Here is a 22,456-nt window from a genome sequence, read left to right as displayed (position 1 = left end):
CTGAGAATTATACTTCAGAAGAACAGCATGTCTTACTTCAAAATTAAGGTGGCCCACAAATGCAGGTCAACATCGTATCTGTCTCATTACATGTGTGAGAGTATGGACATTGAGTAATTTGCCATTTCTTTGCCAGACTAATTAACTGACTGATCCTTCCTGACCTGGTTGCACTTCAACTGGACCAGGAGGGATTAACCTGTGAAGCTGGGACTCAAGACTCAAAATGCCCTCCAGGCCCTCTGGTACGCATATACCATTTCAGGATGGTTAGATGTCAGCCTACTGCTATACCAACACAAACACTCTCCTATCTTACACACTTTCTCTACTGTCTTAACAAAGCATAAAATGTAAAAAAGGCGTATATTACAAAATGGCAATGACAACAATAAAATGTCTTATGTTTAAGTTGAGACCTCTATCCATTTAAAATGACATTGGCTCACAGATATTCGTCAAATCTATGCTAAATGTCGTGTTTTGACTGGATTGGGTAACATTTTTGTCATCAGATTTGATTATTTGTAGTTATCCAGCAGGTTAGGATAATAAACACGGCAGGTAAAGGGTACAGTTAGGGTGGACAAGAGGTGTGTTCTTTTTAGCCGCTAAGGAGACCAGCATTCTGTTTTGTGTTTCCGGTTATGTTGTAGGTGATTTCCGGAGCTTAAGCGGTCAATGGTAAGTTTTAAAATTTCATGCGATTTTACAAATCTTTATGACATTGATTTGTTTTGTCGTAGTTTACTTTCATCCCTAGAATTTCTCTTGAAACAAGCTGTTCAAATGGTTTGTTAGCAGGTTCATTATATTTATAAATCAAATAGCTGAGCTAAGTTAATGTTGTTGAGTCTAATTCAGAAAGCTAGCTGGTAAGGTAATGGCTAAAGACGTGACGTTACAATGCTTCCGCTAGCAACGGCTGAACTAGCAAGTTAGCTAGCTAGCAAGTTAGCTAGCTAACCAACCGTCCTTAGTATTTAACGTTGACATTATGCATTTCAGTCGCTGTTTGGTGGGTTTGGGTGAAATGTACAGGTACAGGTGCATGTGAATGAAATTGATACCATCGTGGTCGTGATGTGTTTAAAAATATACAAAATGTAGAAATGTAACTTCCCTTCCCCAACACGTACCCATCTAACGTTAACACAATATTATGACGATATGTATCGGATATTGACCACTTTAAAGAACAGTAACATATTATATGTTAGTGAATTGATCATTGGAAGAACTAGTTTAAATATAGTGTTTGTATTGCACGGTGAACGTTTCCATTTAACAAATTCAGTAAAATATGGGTTCCATATGTTACTGAATGGGAGACCGCTAGCTCTCTAGCTGTTTTTATCCAGCTAGCTAACCTACCGGCTAAGAACAAAAAATAATAAAGAGCATAACATTACAGTAGTTAGCTAGCATAGCTGTATAAAGATAGAACGTTAACAAATAGTTCATCCTTTTCACAACAATCACGTGTAAACATTCTTTAGTTACCGTTTGCTATTTACTGTACCAAATGTTACTTAAAGTGGAATTTACAATGTTTTTACCACTTTGCGGATATCTCAAAGTCTATTTATCAAATGCACCGAATAACACAGTCATTCTGAACAATAAAATTATTGTAACATGACATGGCAGACGACATATACGTAATAATTAAGATATATACACACATACATGTATGTATATGTGCGCATGTAAAGCAAAAAATATACAATGTAAACTAGCAGCAATTTTAAAGAGTGTAAAATGGGGAATATGAACAATATGGGTAGAGGTATTGAATATTATAAGTGTAATATGCCATGAATTGTACGTAAATTCTAATGTACATAGAAGGAAATCAGAGTATTTGGATTGTTCATGTTATCGATATGATCATAGATCAGTGTTGCTGGTTGAGAAGTCTTATGGCCTGAGGAAAACAACCTTGAGTCTGAAAGTGTATGCCCTGATGCTCCGGTAGTGTCTACCAGATGGCCGCAGTATGAACAGACCATAGCCAAGGTGGCTTTAGTGTTTGATGATGTTCTGTGCTTTCCAAAGGCATTGGGTATGGTAGATACCTTGCACCGAGGGGAGATGGCAGCCAATGACACGGTCTGCGTATTTCACCACCCACTGTAAGGGCTTGCGATCAGCAGCAGAGCAGCTGCTTTACCATGCAGTAATGCAGCCTGAGAGGATGCTCTCAATGGTGCACCTGCAGAAATCACCTCAGGAAGTATAGTCGCTTTTGGGCAGTTTTTACTGCTGAGTCTGCTTGCCTGGACAAGGTGAGGTCATCTTTGAAGAACACACAGAGGAACTTGAAGTTGTCGACTCTCTCTACTTCAGCTCCATCGATGTGTATGGGGACATGCCACGCACCCCGTCCCTTTCTGAGGTCCACAATAATCTCCTTGAGAGGGAGGTTGTTGTCCTGTCCCCTACCTCCTCTGTGTAAGTGGTCTCAAAATTGTTGGAAATGAGACCCAAGATGGTTGTCGTCTGCATACTTGAGGATGACATTAGAGCTGTCTGTGGCCACGCTGTCATGCGTGAACAGGGAATACAAGAGTACTTGGGGGCTCCGGTGCCCAGGGTCAGTGCAGAGGAGGTGAGGTTGCCCATTCTCACCACATTAGGTCTGCCTTTTTCCAGGTGCGAGAGGGTGGGCTGTGTCGTCAAGTTATGCAAATTGTCTGTTATGTAGTCTGTGATGTGTTGCAGTCCACACCATTTGCATCTGGGGTCTGAGCTGTGGTAGTTTGACTCCAACATATCCCTGTAGTCTCTTGGCTTTTGATGGCCTTCCGTATGTCATATCTGGACCTTCTCAAGGCTTCCAGGTCCCTGAACTATGGGCTGATGACCATGCTATGTGCATAGCAACCACAAACCCAGGGCTTGTGGTTGCGGAAAGTCTGAACATTTCCCCCCTGTACGACATCGTCAATGTCCTTTGGAGATATATGCTGAGACAGATGCTGTCTATTCGTCAATGTCCCCATGGGCTGCAACACAGAAAATCTGCCAATTTGTTGTTTCAAAGCAATCCTGGAGAGTGGTAATGGATTGCTCATTCCAGGATTGAACTGCCCGAAAAACTGGTTTAACTTGTTTTAGGGGTTGTCTGTAGGATTTAAGAAGAATTGAAGTGTGATCTGTCTTACCAAAGGCCAGGCGGAAAAAATAATCCTAATGTTAACTTCACATTATATTCTACCAAAAAGTAATTGTTGGCTAACTTGATTGAGTAATTTGTATGATCAAGTTAGCCTATTTAAACAATACAACCTATATTCAGTGGATATAAAAAGTCTACACACCCCTAAGAAAATGCCAGGTTTTTGTGATGTAAAAGAATGAGAAATCATTTCAGAACTTTTTCCACTTTTAATGTGACCTATAACATGAACAATTCAAATGAAAAACAAACTGATATCTTCGAGGGGGAAAAATAAAAAATAAATACCTTACAATAACATGGTTGCATAAGTGTGCACACCCTCTTATGACAGGGGATGTGGCTGTGTTCAGAATTAACCAATCACATTCACATTGTCACAAAGTGCTTTTACAGAAACACCCGGCCTTAAACCCAAATGAGCAATTTCAGTGGCTAGGGAAAAAAACCTAGAGAGAACCCAGGCTCAGAGGTGTGACCAGTCCTCTTCTGGCTGTGCTAGGTGAGATATTAAGAGTCCAATTGGAACAATGAATAAATGCTTGTGGGCTAAATCCAGAGTCTATTTAAATTTAGACTAGGTCAGAAGTACAACCAGATGGACAGGGACAGCAACGGGCCTCCCAAACCAGGTACTCCGCAGTTGTGGACCAGGACCTCATGTCCTCCTAAAGTTTAAAACAGGAGGAGACCGGGAATATTCAGAAAATGCATTCCTCATATCAACAACGATTTATAGTGGAAAAGGAGAACTGACCCAATCCCCCAGTACAATAGTATAGCAGTGTAAGACATTGGGACTGAGACGGGGGGGTCCGGTGACACTTTGGCCCTACCTGGGGGGTTCACCTTTCAGCACGACAACGACCCAAAGCACACATCCAAATCCACAAAAGCATGGCTTCACCAGAAGATCAATGTTTTGGAATGGCCCAGCCAGAGCCCAGACCTAAATGCAATTGAACATCTGTGGGGTAATCTGAAGAGGGCTGTGCAAAGGAGATGTCCTTGCAATCTGCCACGTCAATATGTGCCATGCTAATAGACTCCTACCCAAAAAGACTGAGTGCTGTAATAAAATCAAAAAGGTGCTTCAAGCAAAGTATTAGTTTAAGGGTGTGCACACTTATGCAACCAGGTTATTGTGAGTTTTTTATTTATCCCCCTCGAAGATTTCACCTTGTTTTTCAAATGAATTGTTCACGTTATACGTCATATTAACGGGGGGAAAAAGGTCTGACATGATTTATATTTGTCTCTTTCTTTTACATCACAAGAACCTGGCATTTTAACAGGGGTGTGTAGACTTTTTATATCCACTGTATTTACTCGGTAGGTCAGCACATTACAATGAGGTTAAGTTACAAACTGGTTTCCTAAGTGGTGGAGGTGTCGAAAGAGCTCTTTTATAGCATCAGGCTGAACATCTCGGTCTAGATTTGGTCCTTGTGGGTGATGCATGTTGGGGTTGCCATCCTCATTACACTCTACAGACTCCCTCAGGCAGCTAGGCCGTCTGCAAAGCTAACCAAGGGAGACCGGTGAATGCTTTCACACATTGACCCATGTGACTTTTTTAGTTTGACAAGTGTTTTGGGGGAAAAGCAGAATTAGTGTGGATGGGTAGAAATAACTTTTTTTTTTCCATATTTGTTGGGATAAGACTGGGCAGTATATACAGTTGGAACAAAAATGCAGATGGTAGGGAAAGTTAAAGATTGGTGTAACTCAATAGCAAATAATTTCTAAATGCATTGATGGGAGAATGATGGGCTGTCTCTCTCTTCAGATGGTTTGAATAATAGCTAGCACTGAGCTTGTCTAATGCTTTAAGGGATGTGGTTCACTGAATTATGAAATCTCCACTCACTCTAGGACTCATGTTATTTTTAAATTAGTAGCTGTCCATCAAGGTAACAATTGGATGCTTCACAGATTCTGTAGTTACATTCCTAAAGTTGCTGTTGGTCACCTGCAAACACACACACAAGCACAATCCTTGATCAGAGTAGCCATGTGCTACTTTAAACGGCCATGCACTATAGTTTGCTAAACTGTTTACATTTAGGTTGTCTCGTTTTATCAGGCTAGACTGGGGAAAATTAATTGTAATGATCTTAAATCCCTCTGTTGCTAATATGTCTCTTGTTTTGAGGAGCAGTCCTGCTGCACTCAAATTGAAAAACATAATCTTTCAATAATTCACATTCCCTAGAAATTTCTGAAGAGACTGCTGTAAGTCACTCTGGATAAGGCAGTTAGCTAAATGACTTCCATGTAAATGTACCATCAGACTAATGGTGTAGCATCACTATTCAAGTCAGTTGCTGGACTTGTCTGAACCATCTCATCTTGTCCTGCTCAGCTTACTGTAATGGAAATGGCATTATGATCTAGATGTATTTATTCTGGATTTAAGTCTGTATAACCCAGTTATGTAATCTATTTCAAATATGTCTCATTACTAGGTCTTTGTACATTAAGGAGAAGACTAAAGGTTGCAGACAGCCCTACTGGAATGAGTGGACGTACCCTAACGTTACAGAGAAGCTTTAATTACACAACTGGATGCTAGCAAGTCTTAGAAGTGTGAACCAACGTATGTGTATACTTTTCCTAAACACACATTTCTAAGTACCTTTTAGTCCCCATGGCTTTGTTTGTATAAAGTCCCAGAGATGAATGAAGGACTGCTGGAAAACCCAGCTTCGGTAAGAGGGCCATTGGAGGAAGATATGGAGGTAGACGAAGAGGTACTAAAATCTACAAATAATACACTTACTGAAGATGAGGAACGGACTGGGGTTAGGGACAGTGGGAAGGAGAAGTCCTCATCAGGTGCCCGGGCTCCATCCATCAGCCTTGACATTCAGAAGAACACCCGCTCAGCTCCTTTGGCAGGCAGTGGGCAGACAGAGAAAGTCCCTGGGGCAGCTGCTGACGAGGCCCCTGTAGACTGGTTCGAACCCCTGGAGGATGACGATTATGAGGATGACACCCAGGGCTGGAACTTAGGCCTGGCTACTGGGGAGCAACGGGCGAATGGTACGAAGGATGCCGAAGAGGAGAGTGTTGCAGGGAGCGAAAGGAGTGGGAGTGCAGCAGGCAGTGAGAGGAACACGAAGAACAACAACCAGTAGGTTTAGTGAGATTTGACGCTTGCTTTGACTGCTTGTTGTCTCAATGTTTTTATGACAAAATTATTCCAGATTTCTTGTATGAAGAGAATAGACATTCACTCATAATTGTAGCAAATATGTAGCCAGTCAAACTATACAAAGTAGCTATTCAGTATTTTTTTTGTATTATTATTTATTTTTTTCATGCTAGGTTTTCTGTTCATAGACGGAAGAAAAAGGTATCAGTGGAGGAGGGCTGGGAGGACTGGCCTGCACTTGGAGCTGGGTGGAAACGCAAAGCAGTTGTTCGGCGTTCGGGCTCTAGTGTTGGCCAGAGTGACGTTTATTACATGAGGTGAAAACATTCTGGCAAGACCCATAATTTTTGGTTCAATTTCTAACCATTTCTAACCATATTGTCTCATGATCGGATGCTCCTTGTTATTTACTAATGCTTGTTTACTTAAACTGCCTTTCAGGGAAACATATTATAAACAATTTACTTTATAATACAGGCTCACAGTCTTGTATGCATTTCAGTGTCAGCGTTTACATTTTTGAGTTATTTTACAAACTACTCATGTCACATATGGATCACACTTTATCCCTCTCTTTTCCCTGAAGTCCGAGTAATGAGCGTGTAAGAAGTAGGGTCGAGCTTTCCAAAGTCCTGGCAGGCACTCTGGATATGACAATGTTTGATTACAAAGCAGGGGTGTTCCGGGGTGCTGGACAACCCAAGCCTCTGCGTGGAAGAAGGAAGGTAATCAAAAAAGCTCTGAACACATGACGTTACGCTTTTTCATTCAATGAACAAAAAAGTAAACTTTTATTTTCTCTCCCACAACCATGGTCTTTTAGAACGTACAGACGGATCGTTCTCCCTCAGTGGATTGTGGGTTTTCCTCAGAGTCCAGTGTGATGGACAAAGGGGACCGGGCTGACAGTCCTGACTCCCGTCACAGACTGACTCCTCTGAGTCGTAGCTGCACAACCACGCCCAGCAGAACCCCCCACCCCCAACAAACCACTCCTTCAAGACCAAACTCCTCCCTCACACAGACAGTTTATGTGTGTGCTGCTAATGATGTAGATGGTATTAAGCACAAAGCAACCAAACTGCCCTGGAACCAGGCATCATCTCTTTCAGTGACCGTCAATGGGAGCGCTGGTTCAGAGCCCTGCTTTTGGTGAGTTAAATGAGCTAATATTATCACTGGCCATTTCACTGTGGAAACTTTAGAGTGATAGATCGACCTAGATTCATATTTGAGTGAAATAACGCTTACCTTGAGTTGTTCTTGATGACCCATGGAGCCATTTTTCACGATAAGCCATTATTCACCTTTGTCCCAGCCTGGAATCAGCATTGTCCAAATTCATGAATTCAAACTGCATGCTCCAAAAGCAGAAACTAAATTCAGTTATCTGTCACGCTGGTTTACATTATTTTTTTTGGCTACATACTGATGAAACAGCTGGTCGGATTGGGTTTGTTTGTACTGGCACTGTGCAAACTATTTTCTGTAGCCACCACACACTGCCTCAGTATTTTGGCAATTATGTCCCAGGTGGGGTTGTCCTAGGTGGCCAATAAAGTTATGCCGAAACTTGAACAATGGTGGATTGATGCCATTGTGTACAAAACTCACCTGTAAATCTAGGAAGTATCCATTCAGTTGAAAATGACATTTATATAGCGGAAATGAATGCATTGTTTTGAGAAATAAAACATTGACAGGTTCTTTGAGATGAACAATACTACTAATCTTAGTTGGAAGTGTTTTGGACTAGGTTTCCGCTTGCAATGCCGCTTTTGTACCTCGGGATGTATAGTTTCAATTCATGAATTTGGACAATGCTAATAATGCTAATTCCAGGCTGGGACAGCCTCATGGTTTAGAGTGGAGAGTTTAACCTAGTCCTCGGTCACACTCATGGTTTACACTGCCTAGTGTATGCATACATCCCATGTCCAGGGATGGGATTTTGTATTTTGGTGGTAAGGCTTCTTTGGCCTTAAAGTAAAAATTAGGCAACTGTGCAAAAATCTATAGATGCATCACTAATCCAGGATGAATATATAATGGCTGATGAGGGCAGATTCAAAAATGAATTGCAGTATGTAAACATGACACAAACATTGTTTTAAAATTGTATAGCGTAGGTACTACCTGTTTGCGGAAATGGGTAGGCAAGGAACATTCGTAACATGGTGCTGAAACCCTCTATTCTCAAGCACAGTGTATGGACACATATTTGTGGCTATACGCATACTCATTGCTCTTGTCGTTTCTTTAGCCTGATTAGGCTGATGTCGAGGGCTGCTTGTATTTGGGAAACAAAGTTGTAGTCTACTGGAATGCCAAAATGCGGCCAAGCTGGAGATTTAAACAAAGCTGGTGGATTTTAAGTGTTGGTATCAATACCACTACTCTCCATTGTAGAATTTGCTGTTCATCCTCAAGTTCAGGCCATAAAATAAGAGTTGGAAGAGCAAAAACAATTATTATGATTTTGACGTGAGCAAAGGCTCTCATTTTAAAATAATAGCGTAATATGGTCCAGTAAGCCCACATGCCATTTATGTGGTTAAAAAAGGTCAACTTTAAAACCTGTGACAGACATGTTTCACAAAATGTATATGGCATGGACTATTGGGGTTCCCCGATTTTAATATTTTTCTGTAACAAAACATTAGTTTGTCACTTAGATAATTGTTATTTCACAAAGTTCTATCATATCAATATAATGGAGGGAGAGAAATATCATCTTCTGACGCTGCACCCTCACTATATTGACCGTGCTATTCCTAACTGAGAGAGTTGTGTGCATAGAGACACTTTGACATATCTTAGATATTTGTCATTCAATACAGGATAGCTGGCTATTTATTTAGAAAAATATTAAGAGATTAATTTGGGTTCACATGTGAACCGTCAAGAGCCCCCTGTACCTTACACCAAGGTGAGGAATGTGTACCCAGGTTTTTGGTTTATGGAGGTCATTCAAATTTCTTTCATTCAAAAATTCTCAAAGGTGGTACTAATTTTTGCTGGAACACGTAAGTGGAGACGGCCAAGAAAAGTGGATGTCGCATACTAGGTGACTGACTGACTGATTGAGGTGCGGATTGTCATGTGAGCGACCAGGTTTCGATCCACGCCACGAACCATGCAAATTAGGCATTAGGATTTGTTCAGGATAGACTACAACTTTGCTGGCAACACGCTTCAGCGCTACATTATAGTAAGTCTAAAGTAAAACTGTTGACAGTTATATTGCGATGAATGATCTGTATTGTCTCAGTTTACATAGCGTAGTAGTTGGCTATTCAACTGTCATTGGTTTCTGAAGAAATTAACCAGCTATGGAGTTATTGGAGTCATTGTTTTCATTAAAGGTACTGTATTTTTGGACTAAAACTTTGCTACAAGTAGCTACATTATAGTAAGCCTAAAGTAAAATTGTTTATGGTTATATTGCGCTAGATGAACTGCAATGATGATGAACATATTGCTCTGGATTTCAATTTACATAGCGTAGTTCACCTGCCATAGTGGTTAGCTATTCAACTCTATAGCTAGCCATCTACATTCATCTCTTTTTAATTTAACATGTTCAATGTAGTGTAGTGATCCTGTTATACCTGTTGTTGGTTTGGATGTTAATCAATGTAGGGAACTAGTTTCGACAACCGTGGTGTTTCGACTTATTGGTTTGACAATACAAGAAGTAAACAGACACCACATCCATTGTTTAAATAATGTAGTGGTTAAAGAAGAGTCTGTCACCTTGTAAACCGCTGATCAAATCCAGCCTGGGCAACAACATTCATACCTTCAAATTGCGGGCTGGCAGTACTAGGCTTACCTGGTTATTTTTCTTGTTACAGATTCTCTGGAGCTCATTGCCAATTCTTTTTGAGATTGCAAAATATGCAAAAGTGTGTGTGTGTGTGTGTGTGTGTGTGTGTGTGTGTGTGTGTGTGTGTGTGTGTGTGTGTGTGTGTGTGTGTGTGTGTGTGTGTGTGCCAGATCTCAACTCAATCGAACCCTTATGGGAGATTTTGGACCAACGTGTTACACCGTCAAATAGCCAATTAAAATTGGTTTGTAACCTGAAACAACAACATAGGAACAGTGATTTAAGAAAGCTTGTGTCAGTCCCTATGCCTTAGTAACTAGTGATTAAGTGTCTAAGATGTCATAACTGACAGAAGTGGCCCTCTTCTACAGTTACTTTCCTCTTTCCCTTCTGTTTTGTGAGTCTGTGTAAAATAGAACAGCAATAAAACTCCTAGTATCTATACATCAGGGCCTCAAACTAACTTTATGGTTCACAAGCCTCCGTGAGTGGCATTACTACCTGCTCAGATGATTTGTTTTGACCTGACAAAATATTTTTCCCTATCACAACATAAAACTAAATAAGTATGCTGTGTAATGTTTCTTACAGTTATACCCAGTAAGAAGCAACATGGTATATTGCTAAAGTCTTTTTTTTATACCAATAACAATAAAGCTGAATCTAATTAGAGTAGATTAGATTCAGCTTTATTGTTATTGAACAGTACAAGTACAGTACAATGAAATGCAGTTTTTGTCTAACCAGAAGTGCAAATACAAGAGTGCAGAATTTTTTTTGAAGTAATAAGTATACACTCACTAAAGGATTATTAGGAACACCTGTTCAATTTCACATTAATGCAATTATCTAATCAACCGATCACATGGCAGTTGCTTCAATGCATTTAGGGGTGTGGTCCTGGTCAAGACAATCTCCTGTACTCCAAACTGAATGTCAGAATTGGATAGAAAGGTGATTTAAGCAATTTTGAGCGTGGCATGGTTGTTGTTGCCAGACGGGCTGGTCTGAGTATTTCACAATCTGCTCAGTTACTGGGATTTCCACGCACAACCATTTCTAGGGTTTACAAAGAATGGTGTGAAAAGGGAAAAACATCCAGTATGCGGCAGTCCTGTGGGCGAAAATGCCTTGTTGATGCTAGAGGTCAGAGGAGAATGGGCCGACTGATTCAAGCTGATAGAAAAGCAACTTTGACTGAAATAACCACTCGTTACAACCGAGGTATGCAGCAAAGCATTTGTGAAGCCACAACAAGCACAACCTTTAGGTGGCTGGGCTACAACAGCAGAAGACCCCACCGGGTACCACTCATCTCCACTACAAATGGGAAAAAGAGGCTACAATTTGCACGAGCTCACCGAAATTGGACAGTTGAAGACTGGAAGAATGTTGCCTGTTCTGATGAGTCTTGATTTCTGTTGAGACATTCAGATGGTAGAGTCAGAATTTGGCGTAAACAGAATGAGAACATGGATCCATCATGCCTTGTTACCACTGTGCAGGCTGGTGGTGGTGGTGTAATGGTGTGGGGGATGTTTTCTTCGCACACTTTAGGCCCCTTGGTGCCTACCTGAGCATTGTTTCTGACCATGTCCATCCCTTTATGACCACCATGTACCCATCCTCTGATGGCTACTTCCAGCAGGATTATGCACCATGTCACAAAGCTCGAATCATTTCAAATTGGTTTCTTGAACATGACAATGAGTTCCCTGTACTGAAATGGCCCCCACAGTCACCAGATCTCAACCCAATAGAGCATCTTTGGGATGTGGTGGAACAGGAGCTTCTTGCCCTGGATGTGCATCCCACAAATCTCCATCAACATAAGATGCTATCCTATCAATATAGGTCAACATTTCTAAAGAATGCTTTCAGCACCTTGTTGAATCAATGCCACGTAGAATTAAGGCAGTTCTGAAGGCGAAAGGGGGTCAAACACAGTATTAGTATGGTGTTCCTAATAATCCTTTAGGTGAGTGTATGTATGTACAAGTGGAATGTATAGGTGTGCAGTTAACGCAAATGTGTTACATATGGCAATTCTGAATGTGCTGTGGAAAATGTTCTAATTTACAGAAAAAGTACAAATACATTGGCAGTTCTAAATGTGCAATGAGGGCAAGTTACAGGTGCAAGTGGGAATGTACAAATGAAATACACGAATAACAGCAGTGACTCGTAAACTGAAAAATCTTATGAGACTAGTAAGCCAGTGACAGAGTTCAGTAGTACAAAGGGTTGGCATAGTTAGTCATGGAATGTCACAGAGTTCAGCAGGGTTACAGCAGATGGAAAGAAAAATTGCAAATTGGATAAAAATGTTGCTTCCCTTTTAGGGGTCAGAGATTACAGTCAAGGGCCCACTTGTCTGTGAGATGCATTTCTTCCCTGTGTCACGTACTAGCTTGAATTAAGAACAGTGTAATCAACTGATGTCTTTGCTTGCAAATGTTTGAATTCAAACTTACAATGAATAATCACCAAGCATGTGAAGAAAGCAATGTTAAACAGCCAAGAAACAAGAGGTCAACGTTTCACTTAAATGTTCTGCAGGCCATCTTTCATTGCTCCGTTTACCAGTAGGCATCAGTGGCTGCCAATGCTACACATGGTTAGATAATTATAAAATTCATAGTCTGGCTATTCAAGGGAATGGTAGGAATACTTTGAAAACAGTCATAGCATATTTATTTTACTGTAAATCCTAACTTGCATATACACACACTTAAGTTAATTTTAATGTGGCTAAAAAGTGAAAAGCTTGCACTGTGTTGACAACTGCTATGAACCAGGTGCCAAAAAAAAACTTGTCGGTGTCCAGTTATGTTATTTCCGGATGAAACTGTACTTCATTATTTTCACTTTCCATAATTGTGATGGTGTTCATTTTATTATTGTCTTGTCTTAGAAAATGACAGAAAGCTTAGAGTTTATGATCTGGACATACTTCTAAACTAGAATTTTTCTGTTCACTGTGAATATGTCTAGTTGGGTGTAGATTGCTGGTTGAAAACCCCTTTTTTGGGTTCAATTTTAGGCAGCATAGCAAGATGGTGTTTTTATCTTTCCCAGGCATGTGAGTCTTTCTGAGGAAACATATTTGTACAGTGAATATAAAAAGTCTACACACCCTTGTGAAAATGCCAGGTTTTTGTGATGTAAAATGACACAAAGATAAATCATGTCACAACTTTTTCCACTTTTAATGTGACCTATAATGTAAACATTCAATTGAAAAACTGGAATCCTCGAGGGGGATGTCTCTATATATGTTTGTAATATGAACAGAAATTTGATTTGAGTAGGGCTAGATATTATCATGAGGATTGTTTAAAATTTGGAACCTTTGGTAACTAGCTTCTCTATATACTCTCTATTTCAGCATCTGTGCCGTTTGTGGTAATTCGTACACAGGCTTTGAGTATGAAAGACACATGAAGAATCCCTGTTGTCCCAAATGCAGGGGTATGTCATCACCTTCATGGAAATCTGATTAATGTATTTCTTTAACTGAATTTCAATTTTTAGAAGTTTAATTAAGATTTTAAATGTGCCAGTTTTGTGTTTAGTTAGTCAGTTTGAGATTAACCTGATTTATCTTTCATGTAGCCCAAAATCCTGCTGTAGCCAAGAATCCAGTTTATCGACGATTCAGAAAGGTAAACCAATGTTCCTTTGCTAATAAGCCTATTCCTTAATTTCTTTGTGTGCCACCTATTCCAGTTTTGAGTTTTGGACTGTTTCCCTTCACTTTGTTCAGTTTGCCATACTTGAACAATAATTTGTCGACATTGGTCTGAATGGAGGGTAATACCCTAACTCCAGAATTTCTTGTCTGTTGTAGTGGATTCCTTGTGGTAACTGTAGGGCTTGCCTTATCACAGAGGATTGTGGGAGCTGTGCCAACTGCAAAAAAGCGCTGAACCCTGACTCTAGAAATCCTGTCCGCTGTCGGAAACGCAAATGTTTATGTCCTATCCGAAAGGTACAAATAGACGGAAGAAAGAAAGAGATGAAAAAAATAAGTGCTAGCATATTTTGATTGTTTATTTCTTTTTATTTCAGCATGAACCCGATGGTAACCAAAGGTTTAACTCCCATGCCATGATGAATATTAAGGTAAGTTTCTAGAATCCCATTACCGGGGTAATTCTAATTGGTCATCTGGACAATAATACAAATATGAATTAATGTATATGAACTGTACAGTTGAAGTTGGGGGTCTACATACACTTAGGTTGAAGTCATTAAAACGTTCAACTACTCCACAGATTTCATGTTAGCAGTCTAGTTTTGGGAAGTCGGTTAGGACATCCACTTTGTGCATGACACAAGGTATTTTTGTTTTCAGACAGATTAGTTGACTTAATTCAGTATATCACAATTCCAGTGTGTCAGATATTTACATACACTAAGCTGACTGTGCTGTTAAACAGCTTGGAAAATGCGAGAAAATTGTATCTTTAGAAGCTTCTGATAGGCTAATTACATAACGTTGGTCTATTGGAGGTGTACCTGTGGATGTATTTCAAGGCCTACCTTCAAACTCAGTAACTTGACAACATGGGAAGATCAAAAGAAATCAGCCACATGGCCATCGTAATGCCCTCACTTCAATCCTATAGATAATTTGTGGTCATTGCTGAAAAAGCGTGTGCAAGCCAGGAGGCCTAGAAACCTGACTCGGTTACACCAGTTCTGTCTAGAGGAACGGGCCAAAATTCACCCAACACATTGTGGGAAGCTTGTGGAAGGCTACCTGAAACGTATGACCCAAGTTAAATAATTTAAAGGCAATGCTACCTAATACCAATTGACTGTATGTAAAGTTCTGACCCACTGGGAATTTGATGAAAGAAATAAAAGCTGAAATCAATCATTCTCCATATGTACTATTATTCTGATTTCACATTCTTAAAATAAACTGGTAGCTCTAACTGACCGAAGACAAGGATATTTTACTAGGATTAGATGTCAGGAATTGTGAACTGAGTTTAAATTTATTTGGCCACGGTGTATGTAAACTTCCTACTTCAACTGTATGTATATTATGTCTCCTTATTTCGCTTACTCATAAATAATCATGATCCAGAAGTCAACATTGAGTATTTTCAATTTTCCCTGAAAAGCTCCCAAAACTTAATATAATTTGTTTTGCAGATTGACAGCAGAGAATTACAGGTAACAATCAGCCATTTCTAATAATGCTGTACCAGCTTTACCTTTTCACTTAATAAAGAACAAATGTAGGGGTAGAACAAATAATTTCCCATTTTCCTATAGAGTCTAACACCTCAATACAGCGATCCAGAGGACTTCTCTGTGAATGTTGATATAGAAGATGACGATGAAGAGTTTGATGGTGATGATGCTGACTATGAGGTGAGTAATGCTTCAATATAAGACCCCCCTAAAAAATTCTCTATTGAAATAATCAGCTTCATTTCGTTATATTTTCTCATAATTCTGTCTTTCAGGCTTGGGTCAGGAAACGCAAGCGTCGCTCCTGTGGGAACTGTGAAGCTTGTAACAGTAGAACAGACTGTGGCACTTGTGATTTCTGCATAGACAAACCAAAGTTTGGAGGCAGCAATAAGAAGAGACAGAAGTGCCGCCTCCGGCAGTGTCAGAGACAGGCCATGGTGAGGGTTGATGACTTACCTGCTCTATACTGTCAGTCGTATGAGAATGTAGAGACATGTTAGTGGGAATATTGTTAGAATTTGCCCTTGTTTGGAATTTATCAAGGGCCACACTCATTGTCAAACCGTGAATGGACTCCTAACAACATTTTCAATGGTGCTCTTATGTGTATGTATGTGTTTGACAGAGACACTTATTGCCCTTTCAGTTGGGTCAGACTGATTTTGGGTCCCAAGAGGGGTGGGTGCAGCTTGGCAGGCCTAGGCCTCACTTTACATACAGTCGCAAGACAAACCCAAAGAAAAGTAAAACACAGCAGCTGGAAGTTGACCTGGATTTCGATGATGATGATGATGACCTTCTGCAAGATGAAGAGGATGATCGCTCCATGGATACTGTAAGTTCTGCATTATAGAGTCAGTTTATGTTATTTGGCCATTTCCTAGCATACGATTTCATGCCAATCCTCATACTCAGAATTATACCAAGTCTGTAAAATCATGTGGTCCAACTTAGTCTGATGTTATTGTTATAGTCTCATTGGCGCCCCCTGCCTCCCAGCAGTAGCAAACCCCAGGATGGAAACTTCAGGAATCACCTACCGATGGTGCAGGTTGGTATTAAATTGTATTCCCGCTTACAGCCCAGAACCAATCAGTTTTTTTTTCATGCTGAAATATGATTGGCCGGGATTTTTGTCATAAGGTCATAATTTTAGCTGGGTTATATTTTGCCTTGAAGCAGCATATCTGATTGTCCCAATTCGGTATGGGGCAAATGTATTTTATTTTTTGTCATATTTTAATAATAAATTGGATTATATACCACGTTAAAAAACAATTGTCCCTCTGTATGTAAATAAAAGAACACAAATAATAAAATAGAAGGCACCCTGAGTGAACAAAGAACAATTTGATGTAGACCAGACCACACACAATGCATGCCCAAGCTTTTTAAAAATAAACAATCACATGAGTGTTCTAATAATGATTTTATCCAGACTGCTAGCCCCCTTCAATACGTTTTGGCAGGCGCTAAAATTAAACTGTTATGTTCAAGATGCTCGCTGCTTCATAAGTCCCAACTCTCCCTGATACGAATTTATTTGGCAGGCATTCTAACCCAAGTGGTTGTTTAAAAGATGAACAAAAAACAGCAAAAACAATAGTAACCTTTGTTTATTGCCAGGTAGAATTTGCTAGCATCAGCAAGCTATCTCTCTGCCCTTGAATGTTTCTTACATGCTTCAACCTGGGCCTTAATGAATACAGTTAATCCACTACTTTCTTTCTTGATAGCGTCTGTTGGGGACAGAAACAACTTTGGATTGCACTGTTCATACATTTCCTTACAGTAATTAACTGGTTCTGCTACCATCTACTTTTTGAGCATGAACTGCCACAGCATCTCAAGAGGTTTAGGTCTGGACTTGGACTAGGCCATTCCAAAACTTAAATTTTCTTTAGTTGTCCCGCCGCATGACCCAACTCACAATTCAGCTTACGGATAGTTGGTCTGATATTCTTGAAGAATTATCTGATACTGAGCAGAATTTAGGATGGCAAGGTGTCAGATTCCTATGAATTAAAACATCCCCAAACCATGACATTACCACCACCATGCTTGACCACTAATGTGAGTCTGCTGTCCTAGCTTCAAGCTGTAGCTGGTGCAGTTTACAGGGATGTAGGATTTGATCATGGCCTGAATGTAGGGAGAGGCAGTGCCCCTTGCTTGTTCCACAGGCAGGCGCCATGGTCTTGTTGTGGTTGAGAGTTTCAACTGGAAGCTGTGGAGTTTTCAGAGGAGCTGGGTGACATGGAACAACTTGGGAGGGCTGATCAGCAGGTGGGCTACAATACTCTGTTAGCTGCAGGGGTTTGACAAACATGTAGCCCTGCATTAGTACCTGCCACACTTCCTGTGTGAGGTAAGGTTGTGCTCTTTGAATTTTGAAGAGCAGGCATTACCCCCACCCCTGTGTACACTTGGCTTGTACTGGCAATTCACTTTCAGCATAAATGTTTGCTTGTGTGCCTGTGTGCACGTTCAGTCACTCTCACTTGCCGATAATGGTAAACATGTTTCGTAGGTTGACAGAAATTTAAAACTAAACCTCTGAAATGGGCATACCTAGCAGAATAATGTTTTGTATCGGTTTGTTATTTGTGTGAAATAGCATAACGTCTTCCCACATCATTATTGCTTTTTTGATGACCTTGCAGACTGCAAGGTCATCAAATAAAATAAATAAAAAAGTACCAAACTTTTTTAATTCCTGACTCCCTTTAAATCAGGGGTCTCCAACAAGTATATTACAAGCTACTGGTAGCTCGCAGCCCATTTATGAGTAGCTCAAAAAACATGCAGTTTTCATTTGTTTCAATAAAAAATCCCAAGAACAAATCTCACAAGTAAAAGAGTCTGCCACCTCCAATCTACTGTCTAATCAAAATAAAGTACCCTCCTCCTCTTCAGCCACTATTGACTTAAAAAGCAAAACCTATCATGCAAATGAATGTTCCATGGCCCACAGAGCCTGTGGAGCAGTGGCAGTACAAGGCTGTTAGGTAAACTATTCTGTAGGGATCTATTAACTCTGGGACTAATGTGGGTAAGTGGATGGATTTTAATAATTGAGCTGGATAGCTATCTGTACTTTGCCTGCCAATTGAATTTGGTATGACAATTTCATTAGGTAGGCTAATGCACTGATTTTGTTGACCAAACATGTCTACGAACGGTAACGTTACAGCATCTCCTGCTTTTACTGTGGACAGGCTGTCTATTTGTGATTGCCAGTACAAAGTTGTGGGAAGGTTTTAAGCGTTATATCTTATGTGCACTTTTTATTATGTTTACAAAAGTGGATCTGTGCCCAATATACTCAATATTACAATACCCACACAGTGTTTTATGAATGTGCCAGTATAGCAGCTATTAATATCACTTATCACATTCCTCAAAACCTGTAAGTACAGTGTGTACAGAGAATGTTCACCTTTTATTGCCTTACAACCTGAAATAAAAACAAATAAAATCAGACTTTCAGGCATTGTTTAAACACAATAACCCACAATATCCAAGTGAAAATACAATTCTAAAAAAGTCTGAAAATTAATTAATGGTAATGGTAAATTACCATACTTGGGTACAATAAAATACCCCATGTAACCTATTTTATTGTGCCCCCTTTAGAGTAGCTTACAAAATGTCATTTGACCAGGTATCGTGACAGAACTTGGTGCAGTACTTTCTCTTTTCACTGAGGACCTAGGGAGAAGTGGAATGGGAGAGGAGGCCCAAATAATAATGTTTTGGAATCTGGCAGTTTCACTCACATCTCTTAACAGGTCATATATGTCCAAATAAACATTCTCACCAAATCTGTCAAAAACATTGGTTGCCGGTGTCAATCGTTGGCAATGGAACCTAAACAACATTTTTTGGTAAAAATAACAATTTGATCAAAATAAATGCCCCTTTGTGTGAGGTTTTAATCTTATTTTTACTAGGCTTGTTGTGACATTCACTTTTTGGTATTTATAATATGATGTTGATCATTTCGCCAGCAGCATAGCACCTTAGGTCCCACTGCTGGCTGGCCTCTTAGGCTAAGTCCTGGTTGGTCCCTGGATGGGAGACAACATAATGCTGGAAGTGGTATTCAGGATTCGTTAGGGGACATTCCCTCTTGTCTAAAAAAATTTAATCAGAACGGGGATATTCCCCTGCATAGGGCGCCATCTTTCGTATGAGACGGTAAGCTAAAGTTCTGAGTCTCTGCTTGCTAAACAGCCCATGTTACAGATTTTAAGAGCAGGTTTGTTAACCCCAGTGTCCTGGCTACATTTCCAATCTGGCCCTAATGCCAAGATGGCTACCTAATTATCCCCTGGTTTCAATTATCTCAGTCATCCCTTCTCCTCTCCTCTGTGTTACTATTTCCCACGTTGTGTCTTTAAATTAGAATGTGTTCTCTGTCAAATGCCCTGGTGAAAAAAAACCCTGTGTACAATCATTTCAACAATTTCTCATTTCAAAGGTATACAAAGAGACTATGGAAAATGTAAAAAAGAATGGGCTTTTGGAAGCTGGTCCAGACCTCCTCAGCCAAATAAGTTCCCCAGCAGTGAGTCCTTCTTATCTCTACGTTTTTGAAATGGTCTTCCGTCTGTCAAGTTCCATAGTATAATAATATAGTTCAGAGGCTACCACCAGTAAGTGTCCTCATTCCTCATTGTTTGCCTTTGAACCAGGCAATGATGCAATTGTCTCTTTTACACAGTATTGCACACTGTTCAAAGCGGTGGACCCCCGGGTGAAATATGTTGAAAACTCAGGAGAGAATACAAGCTTGCCAGCCCCTGACAGACAAATTGGAACAAATGGGGGATTGCAGAGTGTGGCCAAGGATGTAGACACTCAGTCTGGAGAGCCGGATGTGGAGGATGTCACACCTATGGTAAAGGACTAGTTTCTAGAGCATCTATATGAGATAGATTTCCTTGCACACGTAACTAAATGTCTTTACTGTTTGGTTCCCCATTAGCTCCTATCAAAGTGACACTTTTTTTGTAGACAAATTAATCGTACATTTCACAAATGACAGGCACAACGCTGTAAATAAAACCAAGTGTGTAGACGGTCTGTGCGTTTGTATTTATTTGACTGCAACTCTGTTTTGTTTCCCTTATTCTGTAGATTACTCAGATTTTCAGTCTGGCTGCCAGTGCAGGACCAAGTGGGATCGAGCAAGACCATGAGCTACTGAAGCTGCTGGAGTCCCTGCGTAGCTCTGCCCTGCCCACACTCTGGTTTGCCATCATGGTCGAGGGCCCAGTGTTACAGCTGCTCCAGTGCTCCAAACTCTCCCACATGGTGGACACGACTCTGCACATCGACCAGGGCTTCTGCTATTACATCTGTGTACAGGGCCAGCCACTGCTCCTCACCCACTCACTGTATGAGTCTCATCCGTCACGCCTGACCTCGGTGGCCGAGGTGGTAGCCCTGCTCCTGGATCTGGAGAAGTACAACGTGTGCCAGGGTGTCCCGACCGTGGAGCAGCGATTCAGTCAGGCGGCAGTCATCATTGAGCGGGCGTCGACCTGTGACTTTCTGGTACTTAAAGAAACAGAGCACTGTCCAAATTGTAAGGCCTTGTCTTGTGACTAGAAAAAAGACTTGATGCTCCAGTGTTGAGTCACCAGCACTTAGCTGGAGGAAATGGCCAAGTGGCAACATGACAGAGTATCACACCTCTGCAGAACATCTCAAATGTTGGCTGGGGATGGACATGCAGAACTGACTAGTGTTTTACACGCCACTGGACTTGGTATTTAAGAAATTTCAAAAAATGTAATTTTTATTGCCCTTTTCGCAAGTCTGTCTTGCAAATAAATGTACAAATCCTGAGGGATGACTACTGTTGTGAACTTTTCTCATTTATTCAGACTAGTGTAAAAAATAGCTTTCAGCTGTCTCCTGACACCCAATGTGAGTCCTGCCATGTTGTCTCCTGGTCAGTGCTCAATGTGGAGGTGGACAGCGCATCCATGTAGATAACACTGATTCTTGGTGAAGTACTGAAAGCAACCTTTAAACACGTTAATGACCATAAGAACAGTCACTAACATTGTGCGATTCAATCACTGATTTACAATGGAATGAATACATTAAAGTGAATGGCCCATGTGAAGGCCCACATGGATGGACTCCCACGTTGTCAGCCATTGACTGGATTCAAACCCATACTGCAGCAGTATATAGACCAGAGTCAGTGGCTTAGACCGCTGGGCCACGGTAGAACACCATTGGTAGATTTAACATTGTGTTTCGAGAGCAGGGCTTCCCTAACCCCTTCCATAGGGTTACAGTGTGTGATGATCCTCATAAGCTTAATATTTCCGCTGTCTAGCATCATGTAAGGAAAGCCGCAGGCAAATGTATCTGAAAATAAATGTTAAAATTTAAGTATTTAGTAGTTATCTGTACAGCAGCTCTGGAGAACATTTATTTTAAATAAAAGTAATTCTGTTTTTCAAAAATGTAAAATATACATTGATAAAAAATCTACAAATATCTTATTGCCTCTGATTTGAAGCGTGTGAATACTCTTCCTATGGCTCTGTTCAGTGTTTCTTTTTTTCTACTTGCATTTCATATGGTTTCTTTATAACTTTTGGTATTGTGGAGAAATGTGCATTTGTGAGCATATTCTGGTGATTTAATAAAGACAATTTTCACACAAAAGGGGGCCATTGGTATTATGGCTATGTGCGTTCATGTTTTTACTTTTATCACGTGATGGGATCAGTTGTAGAGTGTCCGTTAGCCAAAAGCTGGAGGCAGTGAAGGACCTTATTAAAAGAAAATATCCAGGATGGAATCGCAATACTAATTAAAATTGTAGGTGTGACCATGGTTGAACTGAACAAAAAATGTAGTAAGAGCACGCAAAGATTTCAACATGTAAGCGTAAAACCTCTCTTTTAAAAACACGAGTGCGATCTGTAAAATTACTTACTGTGTTATATGGAACCTGTTAATAATATTGCTTATATATTATGCGCTACGTAGGGCAGCCTTTACATTGAAGGCACATTTCACATGTAGAGGTGGTCACGGCTTCGACGCA

At 40.4% G+C, this 22,456-nt stretch overlaps 1 protein-coding gene across 4 annotated transcripts; it reads left to right on the top strand.

Annotated features, from left to right (window-relative positions):
* The first annotated feature begins 581 nt into the window (after nt 1-581).
* Nucleotides 582-21,499, top strand: mbd1b (methyl-CpG binding domain protein 1b). 4 transcript variants are annotated; one of them, XM_010881930.4, is made up of 17 exons: nt 582-684; nt 5,650-6,317; nt 6,527-6,655; nt 6,925-7,063; nt 7,162-7,490; nt 13,556-13,638; nt 13,783-13,832; nt 14,018-14,158; nt 14,239-14,292; nt 15,334-15,354; nt 15,457-15,555; nt 15,651-15,815; nt 16,004-16,213; nt 16,352-16,429; nt 19,862-19,948; nt 20,105-20,281; nt 20,521-21,499. In XM_010881930.4, the coding sequence occupies exons 2-17, from the start codon at nt 5,860-5,862 to the stop codon at nt 20,992-20,994; spliced, it is 2,694 nt and encodes an 897-aa protein (XP_010880232.2). In that variant the 5' UTR covers nt 582-684; nt 5,650-5,859; the 3' UTR covers nt 20,995-21,499. The 4 variants fall into 4 exon arrangements, with proteins under 4 accessions (XP_010880232.2, XP_010880233.2, XP_010880231.2 ...); XM_010881931.3 differs by having other exon boundaries at nt 6,512-6,655; nt 16,025-16,213; XM_010881929.3 differs by having other exon boundaries at nt 6,512-6,655.
* The last annotated feature ends 957 nt before the right edge of the window (nt 21,500-22,456 follow it).

The sequence above is a fragment of the Esox lucius genome, chromosome 17, assembly GCF_011004845.1.
Source record: "Esox lucius isolate fEsoLuc1 chromosome 17, fEsoLuc1.pri, whole genome shotgun sequence".
NCBI lineage: Eukaryota > Metazoa > Chordata > Actinopteri > Esociformes > Esocidae > Esox > Esox lucius.
The sequence above is the reverse complement of the archived record's forward strand: the minus strand, read 5'-3'. Positions and strand labels throughout refer to the sequence as shown.

Coding starts and splice junctions, on each gene's coding strand:
- mbd1b (XM_010881929.3), top strand. CDS start 5,860: ATGAATGAAGGACTGCTGGAAAACCCAGCTTCGGTAAGAGGGCCATTG. Junction 15,816..16,003: donor AGTGTCAGAGACAGGCCATG/GTGAGGGTTGAT, acceptor TGTGTTTGACAG/AGACACTTATTGCCCTTTCA. Junction 19,949..20,104: donor GCCAAATAAGTTCCCCAGCA/GTGAGTCCTTCT, acceptor TCTTTTACACAG/TATTGCACACTGTTCAAAGC.